Genomic DNA, 24484 nt, shown 5'->3' with positions numbered 1-24484 from the left:
CATATGCAATTAGTTAAATCCAGAAGACTGAAGATAAATGTGATGTTGCTGGTAGAAATCATTATAGAGAGCAAAAATCCCAATTTGATGTTGTTTGTTCCTTCCTTTTATGAAAATTAGAATGCAAATTAGAATGTGAATAAAATGGGAAATAAAATCCCTAGTTTTGACTTTGAAAAAGGAATTAAAGAACTTGTTCAGAATTCTTTAAATAGATCATCTTAAATTCATATTTGTTACTTAATTCAAAAAGTACTGGATGAATATTCATTATAATCAAAAAGTTAATTTACTAAAAGTTGATAGGCTAAATTTTCAGGGGGAAATGCAGATTGTCCGAAGCAGAGTTTACGGATACTGCTAAAACTGTTAAGATTCAAAAATCAATGGTTTCCTGGATAATATTCAAATGTTGAGGAAAAAAGGAATTATTACAGTATTAAAGTAAAAATAACCAAGAGAAAATGTCAAAAGGGGACCTAATTATCCCCAAAACGGCAGCATGGATGGCTCCCTGCCATGATGGATGGGTTACTAACTATCAGGACGACAAATCCTTGTATTACCTAAAGGCCATTCTCAAGGTTTCCAGAGCTCAGAGTCATATTTACTTACAGGCGCCCCTTACCACAAGTCATGAGTACTGCTTTGAAATAAACCTGCCCTAAATTAGAAGGCATTTGAATCTAAGTTCTCTTCAACCTGGATGATCCACGACTGGCCTTACTTGTCAAAATCTGTCATGGCTGCAAACCCCTTTGGTATCTTTGTGAACAATCAGAATGATGAGCACTTTGAAGAAAGCTCCACCTCAGGAGCTGCCAGTGGGGCAGAACAGAGGGATAAAGGGCAACAAAAGCCCCAGATCCCCAGGCTGGTCATGGAAGACATGGGTCAGCTTTTAGCTCAAATGCTGTAACTCTGTCTCGCAAGTGGGAAGAAAAAAAAACCTTCCTCATAAAGGTAACATTAATTAGTAACATTAGATAACAAAGTATCTTGGATAAAATATCTATTTAAAGTAATACTCTATTACTTTAATGAAAGACACTGCAATAAATCAGAAAATATTAGCGTATAGGTTTGCTCTCAAACGGAAACACACTTAAGCAAAATGACATTGTAAAAGACTGTGCAGACCATTAGCAAGCATAATCAATTGTTCTGTCAGGGTTAGTAGGTGCTGGGCTTCATTGAGTTCACCGTGGACAGAAAGAAGAGGTTGAGGAAGTACCTTCAGTCCAAGCCAGTAAGCCCAAATGACAGCAACTGCATGCTTACGCCTAGCCTCTTCCTTCAAGCGTTTCAACTCCCTTCGAGCCTAGAATGTTTTAGATGGTAAATAAAAGAGACGGCCCAATGCAGATAGCACAAATGACCAGAAAAAGACACCCCACCAAAACAGAAAAGCCAATTTATGTATCGGGATTTCAGAACGAAAGAGAAACAGTGCACAATCACTTAAACCCAAAGTATCAGTGTCAGGCAAGGTGTGGTCCCTTGAATTTTCAGTGCATTAAGACTGTCTCTGAGGAGGGCAATTGTGTGGTACCCCAGGGAAGTATTCCCCAGCCCCTTATTTCTATTCTTTTCCTTTTTTCTCCCCAGTTCTCTCTCTTCACTTCCTTCCCCACACTCTCTCCCTCCCTCATCAAAGCCTTAGAACCTAATGATTTCCCTAGACTTCCTTGTGAATTCCTGATTTGGTTCATTTGGGCATATACAAAGACAACTTTTGAGAATAACCATTTAGAAACCTGGAAGGAATGAATAAAGGCTGCTTCTCTAGAGTTCAAAAACAATGCAAAACAAAACAAAACCTCCAATTCTTTCCAGTTGGAAAATTAGAAGTAGCATGTATCAAAATTCAGTATTAGCTAAGGCCCCAAACAGTGAAATATACTGAAGCAATATAAAAAGGGAAACAATTCATAGGTTTAAAAACTAATCTGAGGGAAAAATTAATCTAAGGCACTAAAAATTAATCTATTTTCAAAGATAGGAATACTGGGGAACCAATGTTTCATTACATCATAGTCCTCGGGCTGGGGGGGCGTGTTTGCTCAGTGGAAAAATCCCAGGGATAATTGTCTAAAAGTCCCTCTGCCTCTGCTAAGACATTTCCTTCAGTTTATAAAAGGAACTAGATTGTTCCACACAGATTTTTCAGGGGAAGAGGCAAATGAACAACTTTGGTTAGTCTGTGGCAAGTTAAGACTTTTTGTAGGCAAATGTTGACTTTTCTCATTTTTCTTGCTATGGGTTTATAGTGTTGACAAGGTAGACTTAAAAACACAGGACTATAATGATATTTGAGTTTTTAAGTGGAAGACACATTTTTAGCAGAGATGACCTTTGGTTTTTCTAAGCAACACAAACATCTAAAATGCTCGTCCCTTGGGGTATGTGAAATGTTCACAGAGCCCACGACTCTGCCTGGGGATTAGTGAGAGTATTTCAGGAGGCCTTTGTTTCTGAAAACAAACAGCTGATGCTGAAATTCCTGGGATTCTACGGGGGCAATTACAGCTAGCTTTGCAGGAACATAGCTTTCTGTTCAATCACAGAAGATAATTCTTTTCACAGAAAACATTTTACTTGTAATAATCAATAGCTGCTACAGTGAGTTTCAACAATTCCATTCATGGATTAATATTTTTTTAAGGCATGCATTAAAGCCATCTCTACTGTCAACATGTTGCAGAAGACCAGCTAAAACCCAAACCTCAATGTTGCCAACATGCCTCTGCCACGCATAAAAACACCTCTAGAAAACTGCCAGGATCTATCAGGGGGTAATACAAACAAACAAAGCCCCCCAAAAACCCACACCAGAAAAATAAACATGCATGTTGAGAGTTTAACAAAAAAGAGCAACTATGCTAGTAGTGCCTCATTAGTAAGCAATTCATTGAGTCTTTTTTGCCTACACATGCTTGAGCTTCCTAACGTGCACTGTGGGCACTAACATCTCCAGGATTATTACATCTGGCTGTTAGGACATGCACTGGTGTGAGCCACTGTTAAGTGTGGGCCCTCATCCCCTGAGATGCTAGAGAGATGGACTGATGACGGCAGATTCCAGGATGGGAGTGATGGGATGTGCATTTCAAGTACCTTAGATCCAAGCCAGTAAGCCCAAATAACTGCAATAGCATGTTTATTCCTAGCCTCCGCCTTCAGCCGGCTCAGTTCCCTTCGCGCCTGTGATGCATTTGAAAAGGAGTCACAGAAAAGTTTAAGGCAAGAAAGGTTACTGCTGATTCCCAATGGAGAAAGAGGAAGACAAACACCGCTCACCATCAAATAGTTAAACAAAAAAGCGTGTGCCACCACCCCACACCAAAACGTTGGAAAGAGCAAGAGGCAAATGCGTGCTCAGGAGCTTAAGCCAGTGAAACCCGCATGAGAGGGTCCGTCGTTCCACACACTACTCCTGACCCACTGCCTTCCTGGGGGGTCTCTGGCCTACCTGGGTACCATGCCAATAAGCTGCAATGGTGGTGGCTGCTTCCTGACAGCGCTTTTGATGCTTCAGTTCCTGCAGGATTTTTCGGGCCTAAAGCACAGAATGACCCAGAGGAATAGAAAATTAACAATGATAAAAAACTGTATCCATAGTGACTTGAAAGAAAAAAAAAACACCTTAAGGGACAGTCAAAATCTCCATTCTCAAGTGAAAAATCAAGAGCTCAAAGAAAGGAGAAGGGAACGATGCCTATTATCCCATGAGAAGGCGGTAAATAAAGGCATCATGAAGCACAACAGGGCAGCCCCAGACTGAGACAGCCACCCTCCCTCTGTGCCTTGCTACGTGACGGGAAAAACCTGACCAGAGCAATGCAAACTGGTGCTCGGCAGATGGAAGGAACAGTTCTCAGAATGTGGTCGGTGAATCTCCAAGGGTCCACCCAAACCCACTTGATCACTTTTATTATTATTGTCTGGAATGTAAGTAAAGCTCTACTTTTTATGCAAAAGAGATGGGTAAAAATTTGCTGAAATAAAATTATCTCACTGGTTCAATGAGTGACTGCTCTCTAGTAGTGGCTGGAGTCTGCGTGGGGGCCAGGAGGACAGCCTTGAAGTCTCTAGACTGGACACTTGGATCCAGGACTCACTTGGAGGTCAAAGAAAAACCTGCAGGCAGCAGTTTCACTTATCCTACACGCTCAGACCTGTATTTGGCAACTGCTGTGGGACAACGACCAAGCCCCTGGGATGCCCACAGGCCTAGGGCAAAGGGAGCCACAGGACTCCTGGCCCAAGGCTCCACCCTCAGAAAGGGTTCCAGGCCAGAGAAGGCTGAAGAAGCCCCTCTGGATCCAGCCCACTCCACAAGATCACCCAATAGGAAAGTGCTCAGAACAGGCCCTGAAGTACCTTTGCCCTGAGCAGTGGGCAGTAAGTTGTTTCTGGAGAAGGGCAGATGGTAAGTATTTTTCGTTTTGCAAGTCATGTGTTCTCTTCCACAAACTACCAACTCTGCCATTGTAGCACTAAAGCAGCCATGAGCAAGAGAGAGATCAAGATAGCAGGGGTGGGTATTAACAAAATTTGATTTATGTAAACTCTGTATTTTATGTAATTTTTACATGTCATGAAATTTTTTTTTTTTTTTTTTAAAAACCCAATGCTTTAAATATATAAAAGCCATTCTGTGCTTTCAGGTTGTATGAAAACAGGCAGTAGGCTAGATTTTGGCTTGTGGTTTGCTGACCCTGAACCAATAAGCCTTGGTTGGAAGGACCATCCGAATGGAACCAGGTGGTGGGTGCCCTGTGATCTAGCTAGATTAGGATCTTCCAGTCATTACAGGGCAGCCTGCAAGATGGTCCCAAGGAAGTTAGAGAGGGCATTGGGCTAGGGGTGTGAAGATCTGGCAGGACTCACAGGTATGGAGGCAACACTTTTAGCCGTTTGGACTACAGCCTCCCTTGCAAACAGTGGGCAAGAGGATATTACCATGTACAGTATTATTTCAAGGACTTCCTGCTCAGAGAACAAAGCTCTTGAAAAGAAAGCAGGAAGCAGCCAAGACATGGTCAAGGGCCCCAGCTCGGCCCATAATATTTATTCTTTCCATCTGACTGTTTACAGGGCAGGCAGGAGATGAGGAGCCCTCCCCTGCAGGCTGAGCCTAAAGACATCATCCTTTATGAAAACCCCACATAAATAAGGGTCACTTCTTTAAAACTCACCTTCCAACCCCGGATATAAGACTGAATTACCAAGGCTGAGCTCTTTATCTGTTGATACCTCTTTTGTTGCTGTAGGATGAAAGGGGAAGACATTAGCAGTTGTCCCGTTACATACCCATCATACACACACTGGGAAAGAAGAGCTGCTCACTTAGTGCAACGACCTCTTGATAGCCATATTCCTTCTGGGAACCCATACGTACAGAAGTCAAAATATCCGACAATGCAAAATTATTACAGTTAATCCAAAGTTTGCTTCAAGGATGGGAAACATAATTAGGAATTTCTAAATGACTCAGGACCCACTGTTATTAACATCTGTTCCCTGTATCACGCTGGGTTGGACACACCACAGACACCCAAATAACACATGTGGAATGAATACACACTGAGTTCTGCATCTGCTTTGGAGCATTCTCTCTTCTCGGTGCCATTTCTCACCATGCTACTCACTGGGTCAGCCTCTAACACCCTCACTTCCCTTTAGGTTTGCTGCTTTTACTCTGCCTCAGGAAGTAAATGTCTATCAAGTGACTAAACTCCTACTCTGCACAGAACCCTTTGATAGAACTGTGAGGATGTAACGTGAACCTGACCCCATCCTTGTGCACAAGGACTCCCAGGGGATACCAGCCAGCTGTGGGAAATAGAAATAGTCTCCCTGCAGAGACAAGAGTGTGGCAGGCAGGTGTGGATGCAGCAGAGGTTACTTCCGGGTGGGAAGGTTAAGACCCACTGAGAGAATTCTCTGGAGTCGTCGGCTCCCCAAGCTCAGTGCCTAGGGGCCCTTCTCACTTCCAGAGCCAGGATGTCAGAGTGGAGGCTGAAGAAACACTAGCCCTAGAAAAGTGAACCCTTCAAATATCTGTGAGGAATAGTCACTGGAGCATGGGCATCTGAGATGAAATTTCACAGCTTTTCAAAGTACTGAAGCCAGGCTGTGTTTGCCTCTGAAATTGGCAGAGTGCCTGGCTCCCTTCCTCTGAGGGGGACAACTGCCTCCAGGACTCTGGGCCCTGTTGTGGAAGCTCAGAGGAAGTGGAGGGTGATATTATCAACGCACAAGCAGCAGAACAAGAGACGATGCCAGAGAGAAAGGCACGGAGAATCCTGAGACTGTAGACAAGTGACTACCTCCTTTGGGCCTCGGTTTCCTCATCAATCAAATGAGGAGCTGGAAAACCTCAAGGTTCTGCAGAGTGATTGATTATTCCAAGGCTGTAGGGACCAAACTATACCTACGAGATCTGACCATCACTTCTCACACCCATTTGGAACCTCAGTACTTTCTTTTTAAACCTCCTACGTGGCTTGAAAACAACTTCAGGTTTTGTGTGACTCGCTTCACTGTGCTATTTGCTTTATTGGAGTAGTCTGGAACCAAATCCATAATGTCTCTGAGGTATGCCTGTAGTTCAAATTCTGAAGCAGAAATACACTAGAGCAAAAACTAAGATGTCCTCTAAAATTTGGGCTATTAATTGTTTTCATTCTAACTCTCAGCATCACAATTTAATGGCATGACATGGTGACTTTTATTTAAAATAGTCTAGAGATACAAAAGCCTTATATTGGGAGGGAGGGTGGAAACAACACCTGCTATTCTTGGTTCCTTGCCTGTTTCTTCTCATTCTTCTGACGCAATGGCCCTTCCAGAAGGTCCTCCTCAACCATCCATCTAAAGTTATATCCTGTCTCCCCATATTCTTGATCTCAGTTCTCTATTTCCTTTCTAGCACTTACTACAATCTGTCATTGTTCTGATTATTTATTTGCTTAAATGCATATTGTCCCTCTCTAGACATAAACTCTGTGAGGTCAGGAATCAGGTTGTCTGGTTCACTGTGCAACCCCCAGAGCTTGGCCAGAGTAGAGGTTTCAGAACTATTTGTAGAATTCAAGATAGATGACTTCAGGATGCTTCCAAACCTGGTTTTTCTTAATGTTCTCAAAATAAGAAATAATAAAAAGGTTCCTTGAGGACTGGCTATTTGTTGGCCCTCCTTTTCTCAGGCAAAAAGAAAACAGAGCATTAGGATCTGCAGAAAGGCTAAGTACACTGCTATGTACAGCCAGGTTGGTGACAAAGTCCTCTGGGATTTTGCAGAAAACACAGGAATCTATCATGGCTGGATAGGGTCCTACTTTAACACTTGTACTGTCGGTTATGCTAGAAGAAGCAATTTAAAAGATTTTCTTTCACAGATCATGCAATTTTTCTTTAATCATTTAAATAACTCGTTAACTCCTAAAACTTGGAATAACTCATTTAAATAACTCAATAACTCATGAAATCGCTAAAATGTATTACATGAGAATAGGTCAGCATAAGTTATGTCCTGATTATACACTCCCTTAAAGCAAAACTTCTCTACCTCTGAAAAAGAGGAAGAATACCCTGAAAGAGACTGCAATTTTAATTCATTTTGCGACTCTGTAGTGAGAAAGTATATAACAAAAACGCATTTGGAAGCAGTGCTCTTATCACTAAAATTCATTTTGTGAGAATACAATGCCAAATTCACGCTCGGCTAGAGGCAAACCTGCAGGTTTCCCTCAAACCTGTTATGCCTCCAGTGAAACACTTATAATTGAGTCATAAAAAAAATTCCAAAAAGAAATTCCATATCAACCAAGTAAATACACTTTATTTTTGAGTCTTTTCCCAAAGGGCCAGATATCTGAGGACTAAAGGAAACATAACCCTTTCTCCAAACCTAGAATTCTACTAAAATGCGGCATTAGCTTTGTGGAATTAAAGCCACTTTCAGTGCTCCTACAATCAATGGAGAATGGCCAATTATTTTGGAAAACTGACCCTACTCAAAGGGTTAAATGACATTCCCTGCTTCAATTTGCTAACAAATTCAAGCTGCAGATTTCCCACTACATACACCTCTATCAGTGGAAGACAGCGTAATAAACTAAACTTGAGCTCTGAAGCTGTCCTGGATTCAAACCCTGTCTCTGCCACTGAGTAGCTGTTACATAACAGCTCAATGCCTTAGTTTTCACATCTTTAAAAAAGGGATCAGAAGAGCATCCACTTCACGAGGCCATTGGGAGGATGAAAGATGTAAAAAATTACCTATGTAGTTAAGTATGTAACAAATATTTGCAAATAAGCATTGTTATTACCAATCAAAAATGTTGGGACTCTCACCGCATATCTCCTGTACCAGGCGGCGATCACGATTTGGCTTTTTCTCATCAGGAGGAAGTGTGTGCGACATTTCCACCCCCGATAAATCTTCTGAATGAGGGTGGCCAGGTCCTCAAGACGCTGCTTCCTCAGGTCTTCCAACTTGAATAACTAGGAAGTAATAGATGGATTTATGAAGAAGCCACCAAAAATTCATGACATATATGAAAGTTATCAGGAAATAAAATGTGATGTTGGAGTGAGCCACACGGAGGGAAAAAAAATAACTTAGTTACAGATAATAGGGATAGTAGTCCAGGAGAAAACTCTTTAGATGAATTCACCCAAGATATACAATTTATTTATTAGTTACTTATTTTTTGGCCACACCTGTGGCATAGGGAAGTTCCTGGGCCAAGGAGCAAGCTGGTACCACAGCAGCAACCTGACCCAGTGTAGTGACAATGCTGGATCCTTAACACGATGAGCCACCAGGGAACTCCAAGATACACAATTTAGGTTGCAGTATTTTCGAATTTATGACAAATCATAAGGGCTGAGCTGAGCTATAGATTTACCTTTACATCCATCTAGGAGGATGACATTATTATGGAAGGGAGGTGCTGGCAAGGCTTCTCTCAAACAATTTAAACACTTCCAAATTCTCCAAATTTCCAATAAACTATGTTAGTTATACTTCATGCTAGTCTGTTCAGTTACATAAAAGCTTCATTGGAGTTCTTTACTAAGTAGATTTTTTTTTTTTTTTGGTCTTTTGTCTTTTCAGGGTTACACCTGTGGCACATGGAGGTTCCCAGGCTAGGAGTCTAATCAGAGCTACAGCTGCTGGCCTATGTTAGAGCCACAGCAATGCCAGATCTGTGCCGTGTCTGCAACCGACACCACAGCTCATGGCAACAGTGGATCCTTAACCTACTGAGTGAGGCCAGGAATCGAACCCGAAAGTTCATGATTCCTATTTGGATTCGTTTCCGCTGCGCCACGATGGGAACTCCATTACTATTACTAAGTAGAATTTTAAGTGTTCTTTTTTACTTCAAAAAAAAAAATATATATATATATATATATATAGTCTTTTTAGGGCCATATCCACGGTATATATAAGTTTCCAGGCCATGGGTTGAATTGGAACTGCAGTCGCCAGCTGCAGAGCCACAGCAACGCCAGATCCAAGCCATATCTTCAGCCTATGCCACAGCTTGTGGCAATGCCAGATCCTTAATCCACTGAGCAAGTCCAAGAATCAAACCCGCATCCTCATGGATATTTGTCCGGTTCTTAACCCACGGAGCCACAACAGGAACTCCAACTTTAAAACATTTTTAATTTGGGTGACTTCATATATTCTAGGGAGTAGGGTTATTTTTTCCTAAAATTTTGTAGAATTCAGATATTACAAATACGGACTGAATTTACCACTTTTTTAAGAATTAGCAAAGTTTTATTGTGGTAACACCAGTTTCTTTATGATTTCCTAAATGCTGTATAATCTATCAGTTCAAAGTTTTTAATGTTTTATAAAATATACACATGTTCTTCCATTACACTTTGCTAACCCATCCTCTTGGACATTGCAGAAAAACACAAGAACAGGGCATTCTTGGTAGCATCTTGGGTAATATTATGAGGTTAAACATCCTTTAAAAACTTGCCTACATGGTCATAACATAAATGCAGAGTATAAAGTTTTCATTACATACTGTTCTTGGGTTTCGAATGAATATCTTTGATCTACCAAAGGAGTATTCTTCCACAGGAATCTCCAATTCATTAAACAAAACCTCCACACCAGCTCTATAAAAACAAATAAAAAAACAGTAAGTTTTCTGAGTTATAAAAATAGGTTATCTTATCCTAAATCATGATACGAGGTTCTCAGCAATATTTTAAAAAAAGCTTCACTTCTAAGTTTAACTGTTCTTTCAGTAAGCACCCTTCCATCAAAGAATTTTCAGACTGAATCCCACGAATTAAACCAAATCAAGTAAACACTAAAAAAGCTTTCTTAGAACTATGAATTCTAAGAAAATATGGTATTAAAGCCAATTTCTTGATTTCATCAGAAGAGGCAATACTTGTATCAAATATACCCATATACCCATAACAACATACCAACCAGCACAAGAAGGGTATGCAGGAAACTCAGATCTATTTTGAACCTACTCAGTTAATTCCTGAAAACAATTTAAACATTGTTCCTGCTGCTGAGATTGTGGGCAGGGACCAAGAGTACTAAGTGCCAGGCTGATGGGATGCAAAAGAACATAGGTCTTATGGGTGGGGGCAAGGCCAGGACTTGGCTCTAACCCCCTCTCCATCCTGCACCTTTTTTCTTTCTTTCTTTCTTTTTTTTTGTTTTTTGTCTTTTTGTTGTTGTTGTTCTTGTTCTTGTTGCTATTTCTTGGGCCACTCCCGCGGCATATGGAGGTTCCCAGGCTAGGGGTTGAATCGGAGCTGTAGCCACTGGCCTACACCACAGCTCACGGCAACGCTGGATCGTTAACCCACTGAGCAAGGGCAGGGACTGAACCCGCAACCTCATGGTTCCTAGTCGGATTCGTTAACCGCTGCGCCACAACGGGAACTCCTCTTTCTTTTTTTTTTTTGTCTTTTTAGGGCCGCACCCGCAGCATATGGAGGTTCCCAGGCTAGGAAATGAATCGGAGCTGTAGCTGCCGGCCTATGCCACAGCCACAGCAACGCAGGATCGGTGCTGCGTCTGAGACCTACATCACAGCTCATGGCAACACCAGATCCTTAACCCACTGAGCAAGGCCAGGATCGAACCCACATCCTCATGGATACCAGTCAGGTTTGTTAACCACTGAGCTATGACAGGATCTCCCCAGACCTGGTTTTAACATTAGTCTTTAATATTAAACTTCTTCCCACCAACCGTTGGACTAGATGCCAAGCAGAGTGAATATATGTTCTGTGTATTATGGTAGATGTTGATCATAATACCCTGGAAATTAGCAGTGGGAAATGAAACAGTACCCAGACCTTACACTATCTGGGTGTTGACTATGCAGCAGAGACCATACCACATGTCTAGAGTTTATCTTCTTCTGATACAGGGTGAGTATCTAATCCTGCTGATGTTCCTGTGACAGGCCAGGTCCAGTGACAACATGGAGGCAACACCAGCGTGGTGAAATGAAAACCCTACAAAACAGGCATGTTGGCCCTCCTGTTGCTGGGAGAGCTTCTATGGCCTGCAGAAAAGGGGCAACTTCTGGGATTGGTGAGAGCATGAGAAAGGTCACTGCCCAGGTGAGGACTGACTTCCTTCCTGCAGCAGCCCTGCTGCCAGCATACAAGTTCTCTCTGCTTGTGGAGAGCTCACAGGGGCCGCTTCATGGGACAGGTCTGCAGTGGCCCAGTGCTCTCTAGCGCTGTCTGGGACTGGACAGGTGAGTACAATTCAGGGCAGATGAGCAGAAAGCCATACGGCCCCAAGTTCTGCCCTATGCTCCATTCTGGCTATTCTCATGATAACACTGATACTGTGAGCCCTATCTGCTCCTATACCTAGTCCTCAACTGATATAGACTTGGGCAAAGAAGGAGACCTCTATGCCCACCCACTTACTCTCTGGGGTTAATTCCACAGGGAAAAAAATAAAAAAATAAAAAAAACTGAAAAGGCTGAGAGCAGTGATCTAAGATGCTTCTAACTTTACTTTCCTATAATTCTACACAAATATACTTATCGATTACAAGTTCTCCTCCTCCTAACTTGCCACAGCATATTTTAAAAGTTCTACGGACACACACCTTCCAAACGTGGATTTGACAAGCCCTGTCTTGACCTTAAAGAAAACCAAGAGTATATACAATTAGGAAGAATTAGCACAAAATGACAACCTGATGGAAGAGGGTCCAAAAGCAGATATTATATCCAACTTTTCATAGAACTCTGTTCTGCCTAAATAGCATGTGAAGAAAACACCACGGTTATCTGCATGCTTTAAAACTTTATTATTAAATAGGATCAATGAATGTCTTACCTTGCTGGTCCTTTCCAATGAGGCCATGTTTGTTTACAAAGCATTTTGTATCTTTCCAGGCAAGGTTCGTAGGCCTGCCTGAAGGCATAGCCCGCCCTCCTCACGCGGACATTCTCCAAAAGACCCAGGTACCTGATCTGATGACACACCAGACCCTCGTTGAAGATGTGTGCGGCTTTTTTATCATTCGGTTTGATACACCTAAAGGATTACACAGATTTTAGGTTTTAAGGGCTGTCTCTTAGGAATCTGTGGTTTATAAAGTATCATTATATAATTACTTCATGGTGAGATAATTCTTTATTATTCTCGGAAAACCCAGTCGTTCCCTTTGAAATTGTTTCAACTCATTTTACAAAAACCTCAAATACACTGCAGACACAGCAATAAAAAAGAATAATATGTTCCATGACGTGGATGAGTACCTCTGACATTTTGTTAAGGGATAGACATTTGACATAAAAGAGCACATATTTTATGATTCCATCTAGATGAAGTTCTAGAAAAACTAATGCCTGGTGAGAACTCAGGATGGCTGTTACTTCTGGGGAGAGGTAGGGGTGGAAATCAACAGGGAAGGAACCTTCTGGGTTGATGGAAATGTTTTTCATCTTGGTCTAGATGGGGTTACACAGGCTTATTGCTGTAAAAATTCAACAACCTGTACAATTAATATTCATGTACTCTGTGGTACTGAATGTATATTACGTACCTCAATGAAAAAGTTAAAAACACCATCTCCTTAAATCCCTCTATCTCCCTCCTTTGCAACAGGGCACTTTACTGCCCAAGGAAAGACTACATTTCCCAACTTCCTTTGCAAGTAGTGTGGCCATTGATCAAAAGTCTAGCCAGAGCAGAAGTAAAGTTTGCCACTTCTGGTATGTCTATACTAGGAGGTCACTTGTTCTCCCTTCGTGCTCTTCTGATAACCGCTGGCAGGAATGGTGACATGGTGGAGAGCCATCTTGGACTACACAGATAAGAGGAAAAACTCTGGAAACTACAGAGCCACAATATAGAAGAAGTTGTCTATTAGCCCTGGAGGACAAATACTTAGAAGTTATATGAGAAACAAATGTCAGTCTTGATTAAGTTCCTGTTATTTCTCCTTGCAGTCATCTCTGTGTCCTAATTAATACATTGTTCAACATTTATGGTTATGTCCGCCTGGCTACAACTGTCAAATAAATTCCGCACATACACATAATAATATATGGACAATTCAATCTTACCTAGTTTAACCTTGGTGTTTTTTATGCTTTTCCTCTTATATTTATAAAAACAATGTCTACTTTTTGGCTTAAGGACAAACAAATCAATGGAACATACTAGTGATTTAACTCACTAGTACGACTCCTATACATACATTCAAATGATTTTCAATAAAGGCATCAGGGCAAATGAATGAGAAATAAAAGAGGTTTTTTTTTCCCCTCTTCAACATACAGTGGCAAAAAAAAAGCAAAAGTATATATGGAAAAATACAGGCTTTAAAATGAATCTGATTCTTAAAAAAAATTTTAAAAAAAGACAACATATTGACAACCTTGGAGTATATCAGCTAAGAGTTCTTAGAGACACATTAAAGCTACTAAAAGGGAAGACGAATAAAAGAACTTGCTGGGGTGACAGAATGGTCCATGTTTTGACCTGAGTGGTGGTTACCAAAGCGTAATCAGTGGTGAAAAAATATAATAGAGCCATTCACCCAGGATTTGTACGTATCATCCCATGCAAATTATACCTCAATGGAATTTTAATGGTTAAAAAAAAAAAAGCTTATTCAACTGATAACAAAGCAACCCATCACACAAAGTTTCTTGGTTAATTTTTTTGAAACTAGGAGCTTTACCTAACATATTGTTCTAACCTGACTGCAGTCAAACCAGGGGATTTTACCTATTTACGTCTGTTATGAATATAAAAATGTGGTTAACAAGCCAAACATAAAAATGTTCTTCACGCTAACTTCCTCATAACTGAATTTTCAATGACAAGTGTAGGAGACACGTGTGGGTATGCATGCGCCACATGAACTCTGACCCATTGGGCACACACCTTTGTCTACCTAATTCCCCAAATACAAACATCACAAACTAATCCTAGTTAGAGGATTAGTGTTAGAGTTAGTCTTGACTGAATCTTGAGATCTAAGGTGCCGTGGAAGCAGGGGGAAAAAAAAAAAAAAGACTGGATGCTTTTTAAGGAGTTCTTTCGATTCACTGGAAAACATTTAAATTGTTTCAGAGATCATGACTTTCTTCAGGCCAATAACTCTCGTGGGGAAGAAAGAGGCACACATTTCCTAACACGAGACCTGCAAAGGAAGCCTCTCTTGCTTCAATGCTCCAAATTAATATAACAAGAACGTCAAATGAGTCCAACCAGTTTAGGCAAAACCCTTACCAGAAAAAAATTTTTTTACATTTTGTTTCTTGCCATTAAAAAACAAAAACAAGTCCAGGAACGTGAGAACTCCTATGCTCCAACAACTAAATTCCTTTAAGTATCTATTTCCATCCCCGGTCACACTTCCCCCAACCCCTAACCTTTTAAAAATTCCTTATTTGAGGGGAAGTGGAATTTTTTTTTTTTTTTTTTTTTTTTAGGGCCAAGCCTGCAGCATATGGAAGTTCCTAGGCTAGGGGTCGAATCAGAGCTGCAGATGCCGGTCACAGCCATAGCCACAGCAATGCCACATCAGAGCCGAGTCTTCACACTACACCCACAGCTCACGGCAACACCGGATCCTTAACCCACTGAGCAAGGCCAGGGATCAAACCTGCATCCTCATGGATATCAGTCGGGTTTCTAACCCACTGAGCCATACGGGAACTTGGAGGATTTTTTAAGCAAACCCAAGACACCACACTGATCTGTAAGTACTTTAGTTATCCTCTGCCTGGGCTACACTCAGATTTAAGTAAACTTAAAAATGATCTTCCTTGAGAGTGCATTCATAATTGAACAGTCAAAGGATTTTATGTGCCAGAAATACCTAATGTAGTTTGGATTCTTGGTCTGGAGGTTTTTCATCAGAGTGGCCACAGATGCCTTGAACTGGGAGCCAGCTGTAGGAGGCCTTTTCAGGTTGATCTTGGCAGGGTTCCCCTCAGGGAACAAAGACTTGATGAGGGCGTGGCTGGCCTTCCACATGGCTTGGGACAGGTCTCGGTAGAGAAGGTCATTGTTCTTATCCACAAATCCTTCCACCTGGTACAGTACCTACGAGCAGCACAGGGGACTCAGGGGCTGACATACTGCACACCAGAACATCAAACAACTGCTAAAAATATCCCGAGAATATCTATGCTGCAGCATCTTCTTTCTCCATCAAAAAATCCCCAACACGTCAGTCACACTCTAATACCAAATTAGCCTCCAAGTTTAAATTCCATCTGTCTAAATCACAGAAGAGTTCAAAATAAATTCTATTACCCTTCAGGATTTTCAAGAATAAACTCCAAAAATGTTATCATAACATTTCCAAAGGATTTTAGGGTTTGTGTTTTTTTTTTTTTTTTGGTGCTGAAGCATATTTTTGAGGTTTTACTTGTGTTTTTTAGTTGACACGTGCCAATTCTAGTATGTTTAAAAGGAGCCAGGGGAAATAGAGATAACACTTATATTTTCAAAGGGATCCTAAGCCAGCAAAGAAATTGACCAGAAAAGTATCTTTTAATAACCTGGGCTAATGAAAAAAATGAAGTACCAAGTTCCAACATTTTGAAATTAAATGTAATTTAGATACTACATACTTCATTTCTACTAAATACATAGTCTAGATTTTTTTTCCCCTTTGAAGTATACAACTTTATTTATAAAAAAGGAGGTATTAAATCCAGTTAGAAAGCTTTTAGGACTCTAAAATTTAATATATTGTCCAAATTGCTTTTAATATTATCTTTATACAGTTGACGATGTAAAACTAATTATCCCAAATATTAAGCAAACTAATGCTTTTTAAAAAAGTAGATGTTTTCTCCAGTATCATTTCAAAATTCAATCTAAGAACTCATTAATTTTGCTAAATGGCTTGCGCTTTTTTTTTTTTTTCTTCCCCAATTGCTTTTTTAGGGCCGCATTCATGGCACATGGAAGTTCCCAGGCTAGGGGTCTAATCAGAGCTATTGCTGCCGACCTACGCCAGAGCCATAGCAATGCCAGATCCAAGCTGTGTCTGTGGCCTACACCACAGCTCATGGCAACGTTGGATCCTTAACCCACTGAGCAAGGCCAGGGATTAAACCCACAACGTCATGGTTTCTAGTCGGGTTCGTTTCCACTGTGCCACGACGGGAACACTGGTTTGCGCCCTTAAAACCTTACTGTCTTAGTGATCTCTAATTTTGTTTTGTTTTGTTTTCGGACACGGCCATGGCATGTAAAAATTCCCAGATCAGGGATCAAACCCAAGCCACAGCAGCGATCTGAGCCACAGTAGCGACAATGCCAGATCCTTAACCCACTGAGCCACCAGGAAACTCTAGTGACTCTCATTTTTACTGGAAAATCTTTGTTGTTGTTGTTGTTGCTATTTCTTGGGCCGCTCCCGCGGCATATGGAGGTTCCCAGGCTAGGGGTTGAATCGGAGCTGTAGCCACTGGCCTACACCAGAGCCACAGCAACGCGGGATCCGAGCTGCGTCTGCAACCTACACCACAGCTCACGGCAACGCCGGATCCTTAACCCACTGAGCAGGGGCAGGGACCGAACCTGCAACCTCATGGTTCCTAGTCGGATTCGTTAACCACTGTGCCACGACGGGAACTCCTGGAAAATCTTTTATTAGCATTAATAGATCTTTTTTATAGGAGAGCTTAGAGCTTGAAAATAATGAAATCAACTTTTAATACACACTTGAACACTTTCATTAAATCCACTGGCTTTCCTTTCACCTCATAGTAAGATTTTGCTGAACACGGTCCAGATTCTATTCTTACTGAGCATTCACTGATCCTTATCTTTTGGCAGCTCCTTTTATCCTCCAGGGCTGGCACTGGTCAGGATGCCATCTCTGAGGCACATGGTTCTTCTGGGCACAACTGCCATCCCCATACCTTGCCAGCATAATGCTGGATTCTGAAGCAGCTGTGAGGCAGGGACGTGTCATTGAGGAACCGGGAGCACTTGCTCATCCTGCTCTCAAAGTGCTGGTGGGTGGCGCACACTTGGTTCAGCTTTTCCAAGAAGGTCTCGTCGGTGACGGTGCCGGGCCTTAGGCACTCCTCATCCAGCATGGCCAGGATTCCATTTGTGTTCTGGAAGAAAGGAAATAAAAAGGTTTCCTTCCTTCCTCACCGTATTGTTTGAACAATGATTCCCAATTACACCATTAAACACAACCAACTTAGTCACAAGAAAAATTCCATTCAGTTACAACAAAAAGCAGAGAATCAAAACAAATGACAAAGACCTGAAGGAAATCAGCCCTCTTTCAAAGTGTCCCAGGTGCGTGGTGATGGGGTTTCTGTATTGAGTCTCTCTTCCCCCCCACAGAACAGAACTTAGGAATCACCTCAGTCCCCTTCTCTGGCTGATGACTGAAATCCATGTTGCTTAGAAAAAAATCAAATCAGACCTCAAAGATTCAAAAACAAGGAAAGTGAGAAACCAATGTGACAACACTATCTCTGTAACATGTGGTCATAAACCACTCTAAGGTCATTCTCTGATTCATAGCTTGAGAAGGAAACTGGTTTCAGATGCTTCCAAATCATTCCTGTATTTATAATAAAGTGTGTTTTTTGTGGGGGGGGAGGAGAAAATGATATGATTTGGGATGCTGCTTTTAGTGATCAATGCAATCAAGCTGTGTTTCAAGAATATCAGTTCAGAATAAAATTCTTCCATAAAAAATTTCAAAGCAGATGTTAAACATGAGTGCATGGTTTTTGGTTGGGTATTCAGACCCCGTGATCGTGTTTATCTCCAGAGCGCTCAGCCCAGCTAAATGAATCAAAAATCAAGAATCTTCTACTTTGCTGAATAAAGGCTGCTGCTGCTTCGACTGCCCCTGTTGGTCCACACGTCTCCATTCCCCAGAGAACAATCCACGGACCCTTGGCCCCACCACTTCCACCACCAAATTTCCGTTCCTGTCCCCTTCTCCTTACAAGGCTGCAGCATCCTCTGACCAGCATTTATTCATTCCACACAAAACCTGGGGGAAGTGAGGACTCTCAGGAATCAAGTGTGTTCCTAACAGCCCCAGAATAGACATTATTGTTAGGTAATGCTGGAAGGAAACATTTCCTTTATGCAGCCAGGGCTCCTACATGAACATGAGTTTCTTTAATCATATATGCAAGGGGATTTCTGGCTGAGATAATCTAGTTAAACAAAGTGTATTATCACTGTTTGGTTTTTTTTTTTGGTAAATCCCTTTTTAAAGGGAAATACTTAACTACGATTTCATATTTATGAAGAAAAATGTGCTTGTCGCCATTTCTAAAAGTCAAAATTCCCACAGCAAGTGACTTGGGTCACCAAATTCACCAGAAAAAATCTTGATGGAAACCCACCAATTTTTCTGGATTTTAGACTAGCGTTTTGAATTGCTTAGGTGGAATACTAAGTGTTCACAATCCAACACTGTTCAAATCTCTCAAAGTTTATTTTTTAACTGAAAAACAGTCATGCTTCGGAATACTGTTTTTAAAGTTCAATTTAATCAAAGAAGCAGCCTTCAGGAATATCTTGAATACTGAGAGAAAAGATACTGGCTAATTATATAATTTTCAAAAGGTCTTGTTAAAGATGAATAGAAGATGATTTGCTGGATATTTAGAGCCTGTGATTCTACTGCTGGAACATAGCACTCACCTACACTGGTCAGCTAAAAAGACTGTAGCAAGATAAAGTTTATGCATTGTCTCCAATGACTTTGTTTTTTAAGCTAAAAGTATGAGCATTTCTAAGCATAAGACAAGAGTTTCCAGGTTTTTACACACAAATCAGTCTTCCTGCAATCAGTTCATCCAAAATAAAGTACAGAATATGATGTAAAAGCAAAAACCTTAAGATTTAGAAAGGTTACTAAAAACTATGTAGTAATGTTCGTTCAACACTTTAAGCCTTTCTGCAAACATAATTTATAACCTGAAAAATCCCACAGCTTCTGGTCACCCGTGAAGTTACACACACACTATTCCTCTTTTCCCAGAAGCAGTGCTATGGTCCACACCAGCCACTCCTGGAGTCCTACGTAATTCAGTTCCTGAGATTGTCCATTTATCCTCCTTTATCTTAGCTTGAATGACATAGGTTTTTTGTTGTAATTATTTAAAAACTTTTTTCCAACTTTACTGAGATAAAATGGACATAAAATATCGTGTAAGTTTAAGGTATACAACATGGTGATTTGACACATTTCCACATTGTTAATCACCTCCATCGCATCACATAATCACCATTTTTCTTTTTTAGGGCTGCACCTGCGGCATATAGAGGTTCCCCAGCTAGGGGTCCAATCAGCGCTGTTGCCTATGCCAGAGTCACAGCAATGCCAGATCCAAGCTGTGTCTTCGACCTACACCACAGCTCACGGCAACGCTGGATCCTTAACCCACTGAGCAAGGCCTGGGATCGAACCTGCAACCTCATGGTTCCTAGTCAGATTCATTTGCATGGTGCCACGACAGGATCTCCCCATTTCTTTTTTTATGGTGAAAACATTTAAGACCTATTCTCTTAACCACTTCCAAGTGTAAAATACAGTATTAACTATAAGCACCATGCTGTACGTTAGATCCCCAGAACTTAATCATCTTACACCTGGAAGTTTGTACCCTTTGACTTACATGCCTCCCCACCCCCACACCCTGTCCCCGGCCCCCACTTCTAGCCCCTGGCAAGCACCGTTCATTTTATTGTGTCTGAGTTTTTTTTTAGCCTTTACATATAAGTGATACCATACAGTATCTTTCTCTGACTTATTTAACATAACATCCTCAAAGTCCATCCTTGTTGTCACAAATGGCAGGATTTCCTTCTTTCTCATGGCTGAACAATATTCCATTGTATATATACACGTCTTCTTGATCCATTCATCTGTAGACGGACGCTTAGGTGGTTTCCCTATCTTGGCTATTGTGAATAAAGCTGCAGTGAAGAGGGGAATGAAGAACTCTTTGAGACCCTGACTCTGCCTCTCTTGGATATCTACCCAGGAGTGGGCCTGCTGAGTCACATCACAGTCCTAGTTTTAATTTTTTGAGGAATCTCTCTATTGTTTGCTATAGCAGTTACATCAATTTACATTCAACCATCAGTACACAATGGTTACTATTTCCTCACACCCTCACCAACAATTACCTTTTTAATAACAAGCACTGCATAGTGTGTTTAGAGGTCCCTAGAATTTTAGAAATGAAATGAATATTTTGATTTGGCAAACACCTTTTTTATCTGAGTCTCCTCTGATCAGTGCTCATATTTCTAGGAGCTGTGGATTGGACCTGGGTTCCCGGCACACAAGAAAGAATGATGCACCTTAGGGCATGGCATCTGAGTGTCATAAACAGGTTCTGTGATGTGGCAACAGGATGAGCCTGGGGTTCCCAGCTAAGCATCAAAATGTCCATCTGTCTATATACATGTTCAAGAACTATATGTGATTTCTTAGGTTATAATAAAGTTTTCAGAACTCTGTAGTTCTCAAAGTGTTCAAACAGTGAAAATACTAAAGTTTAACAATGAAGGCAGTGAGATCATTCATAAGTAGTGAATTAGGTTATAAAGAAATTCTTTAGAAAGCTGTGCCTAATACTCACATTTTCTATCAGGTCACATATGATAGCATTATTGAAGTACTCAATGTGAGTCCATTCTATGCCCTGAAAAAGAAAACAGAACAAAATCAAATTTCACATGATGATGCCACAACACTACCATGTAGAACACAAAACTGCCCATCCTACTATATGACACTTTTTTTTTTTTTGGCCGTGCCTATGGCATGCGGAAATTCCTGGGCCAGGGATCAAACCCAAGCCACACTAACAATCCAAGCTGCTGCAGGGACAACATTGGATCCTGAAGCTGCTGAGCTGCAAAGGAACTCCTATATTCCTCTTCCTGTCTGAAAATTTCCTTTCTAAAGTCAGTGCTGCAAATATCATCTTCTGGTTCCCAAAACTTTCATAATGCAGCAGTCCAGGCACTGACAAGATCTGATGGAAGTAAACGCCCTTGACCTGTGCTGAGACTGCCTCCCCTCCCACTCTCCCATCTGTGGCAATTTCCCATGCACTTCGCTGGCGCCGGGCCATCCACTCAACAGGCCCTTGGGTCAATATTACTTTGTGTATATTTACAGTGTTTATAAGGAAATAAGTCAGAACTTGATCCCAAGAATATCAGGCTAGATTTTTTTTGTTCTTAATTTGTAATCATAAGGAAGAAATTAATTTTAGAGTGAATCTCATGTTGGAGGGCCGGTAACTATTACAAATGTAAAAATAGAACAGTGCTAAGACAAAGTATTTTCAACATAAGGAAAGATACAAAAACCTATCCACTGGTTCTAACACTAGCTACTATGCCAAATTTGGGAGGTCAAATGTAATCATTCTGTGTCTGCTTACACTCTGTCCATAAGTGTAAACATTTATTTTTCTTCTAAGGGGTAGAAAATTAATTCATATGGCAAACTAGGGATCTTTCTATATACGCTTAGAAGTCTGTTAAGACAATCTGTATAAATTGTTTTAAGTTATAGATCAAAGTTTGGGCAGTCCGGATCTTTATGATGAAAAGACAGGAAGAGAATGAATCTGGCTTTTGGGATAGTTTATGTTAAAAAAGGTGTCATTCAAGTATAAAATGTTTCTAAAGCATGATGATTTCTAAATGGAAGATGAAAAACTTACGATTTAGCTTTTGAGTAGATGAGTTATTTTACTAAGTCACTGGGGAGAATAATCACATTTGAAAAACCTATACTGAGAGGACAAAAAAAGAGGATTCGGTGTCCTTGACTTAAAATGACAATATAGAAAATAAAGAAAACTAGGTAGCATTACTAAAATATTAAGGTAAATAAGTGAAAAGGAAAAATATAATACAATTAGATATAACAAAATTTCTCCTTTTGGTCTGAAATAAATAAATTTATACTTAGAAAAGCAATGGCTATTTTAAATATGAAAGGGTGAAAACCAAGTATGTGTTTGACAATTAAGGATGAAAGGACTTTGTAGATATTACTTCTGCTGATTACTTTCAAATGACATTAAGTGATACAATCCACCCATAACACTAGCATATAGTAAGTACTCAACAAATGTTACCTGCTTTTATTACAAGATGTTAGAAAATCAATACTTCTCATGATTGAACAAAGCATCAAATTAGTTTCAAATTTATATATAGTGATAATTGACCTTTGTGGTATATGGTTCTCTTATAAAATTTTGGCAAATGCACAGTGTCAGGTGGCTATCACCATGATCAGACTCCGAAATCCCCTCCTGCTGCCCTTAGCAGTCACACTCCTACCTCCCTACAGCTTCCCATGGTCCCCTGCCCTGGTCACCCACACCCGACCCGACCCCACCCCAGCCAACTACTGACTAATGTGTCTCCATCACTCTGCCTCTATAGCTTTGCCTTTTCTGGAATGACATATAAAGAGACTCATATAGATGTAGCCTTTTGAGTCTGGCTTCTTTCATTTAACGAAATGGATCTGAGATTCCTTTATGTCATGGTGTGCATCAACTGTTTATTCCTTCTTCTTGCTGAGTAGTATGTCCTTGAATGGATGTGCCACAGTTTTCTGTCCATTCATCCCAGACTATGTTCTTTTTTTTTTTTTTTGTCTTTTTGCCATTTCTAGGGCCGCTTCTGCAACATGTGGAGGTTCCCAGGCTAGGGATCGAATTGGAGCTGTAGCCGCCGGCCTACACCAGAGCCACAGCAACGCGGGATCCGAGCCTTGTCTGCAACCTACACCACAGCTCACAGCAACGCTCACTGAGCAAGGCCAGGGATCGAACCGGTAACCTCATGGTTCCTAGTCGGATTTGTTAACCACTGAGCCACGACGGGAACTCCCCCAGACTATGTTCTTAACAGGGTATTATTTTACTTCGAACATCGGAATCCAATGAGACTCAAGTCAGTCACCGGATGTTCACTGAGCATCTACTATGTGCTGAGCACAGTCCTGGGCACCAGCAGCAGAGCAGCAAAGAAAATCCCAGTTATCTTAGATGTCATAGCAAATAATTTTTTAAAAGACAATACGGTTAAATTTAAACTTTGATAGATGTGATTTTAGGGTTGTGTTTGTATAGTCATCTGAATCCAGCATTTGCATGAGTAAAAAGGAACATTAAAAATTTACTCAAGCATTTGCATGAGTAAAAAGGAACATTAAAAATTTTTTTCAACATTACCTCCCGTATATACTCCTCCTGCTCTTCTTTAACAGTCAGTTCAATGAAGATTTGTTGCAGCTTTTCATTACAATAATTAATAATGAACTGCTCAAAGCTGTTGTCCTATAGGGAGAAAAATGAAGAGAGCTTTATAAAGCATGCCATCAGAGCTCCCATGACAATGCCCCTCTAGTATCTCACTCCATGACAAACGTCACACACCATCTTGCAGACCCAGCTGCGGCTCAGAGCACAGCTCCTGGACAGAGGCTGGCACATCGCAGGCAGCCGAGAAACAATTCATGAGTCAAGTGAATGGATGAAGGATACATAAGTTATGCAGTATTTGGAGAATGAAGAATTTTAGTTGTCAAATAAGCAGCCCATACATGGTAAAAAAAAAAAAAAAGAAAATACTCCTAAAGGATCAGCAAAGAAACAGCAACATTTATAACCTTTGTCACCCAAGTTCTCAGGTAAAACTCGAGCTCAAGAAAGTCTTCCTGACCTTACTTCCTACTCTCCAAACCAGAGTCACCCTCATTCTGATTCATACATACCAGCACTTTTGAAAAATCAGCTATGTGTATAGATGCATATCCATGTGCATACACATGGGTTGACTGGTTTCCTATTAATCTGTCTCACTAGACTGTTCATTCCTCTAAGGGCAAGGGTTGACTATACGTCTCTTGTTCACCAAGGGAAGCCCAGGCCTGCAGAG

The 24484-nt window shown here is 40.9% G+C and overlaps 1 protein-coding gene across 6 annotated transcripts in view; it reads right to left on the bottom strand.

Moving 5' to 3' along the window:
• Window positions 1-24484, bottom strand: part of MYO1B (myosin IB) — a 190520-nt gene that overhangs the window by 18133 nt on the left and 147903 nt on the right. For 2 of the 6 annotated variants that reach the window (XM_047773096.1, XM_047773097.1), the window contains 11 exons: window positions 23779-23883; window positions 21151-21213; window positions 17437-17637; window positions 15375-15601; window positions 12374-12574; window positions 10065-10158; window positions 8365-8514; window positions 5202-5270; window positions 3473-3559; window positions 3118-3204; window positions 1235-1321 (listed from right to left, as the gene is read on the bottom strand). In XM_047773096.1, the coding sequence (XP_047629052.1) occupies window positions 1235-1321; window positions 3118-3204; window positions 3473-3559; window positions 5202-5270; window positions 8365-8514; window positions 10065-10158; window positions 12374-12574; window positions 15375-15601; window positions 17437-17637; window positions 21151-21213; window positions 23779-23883 (1371 nt within the window). The remainder of the gene's footprint in view (window positions 1-1234; window positions 1322-3117; window positions 3205-3472; window positions 3560-5201; window positions 5271-8364; window positions 8515-10064; window positions 10159-12373; window positions 12575-15374; window positions 15602-17436; window positions 17638-21150; window positions 21214-23778; window positions 23884-24484) is intronic. The other 4 variants (XM_047773098.1, XM_047773099.1, XM_047773100.1 and 1 more) reach the window with 2 other exon arrangements.

The sequence above is a fragment of the Phacochoerus africanus genome, chromosome 3 (genome assembly GCF_016906955.1).
Source record: "Phacochoerus africanus isolate WHEZ1 chromosome 3, ROS_Pafr_v1, whole genome shotgun sequence".
Lineage (NCBI taxonomy): Eukaryota > Metazoa > Chordata > Mammalia > Artiodactyla > Suidae > Phacochoerus > Phacochoerus africanus.
The sequence above is the reverse complement of the archived record's forward strand: the minus strand, read 5'-3'. Positions and strand labels throughout refer to the sequence as shown.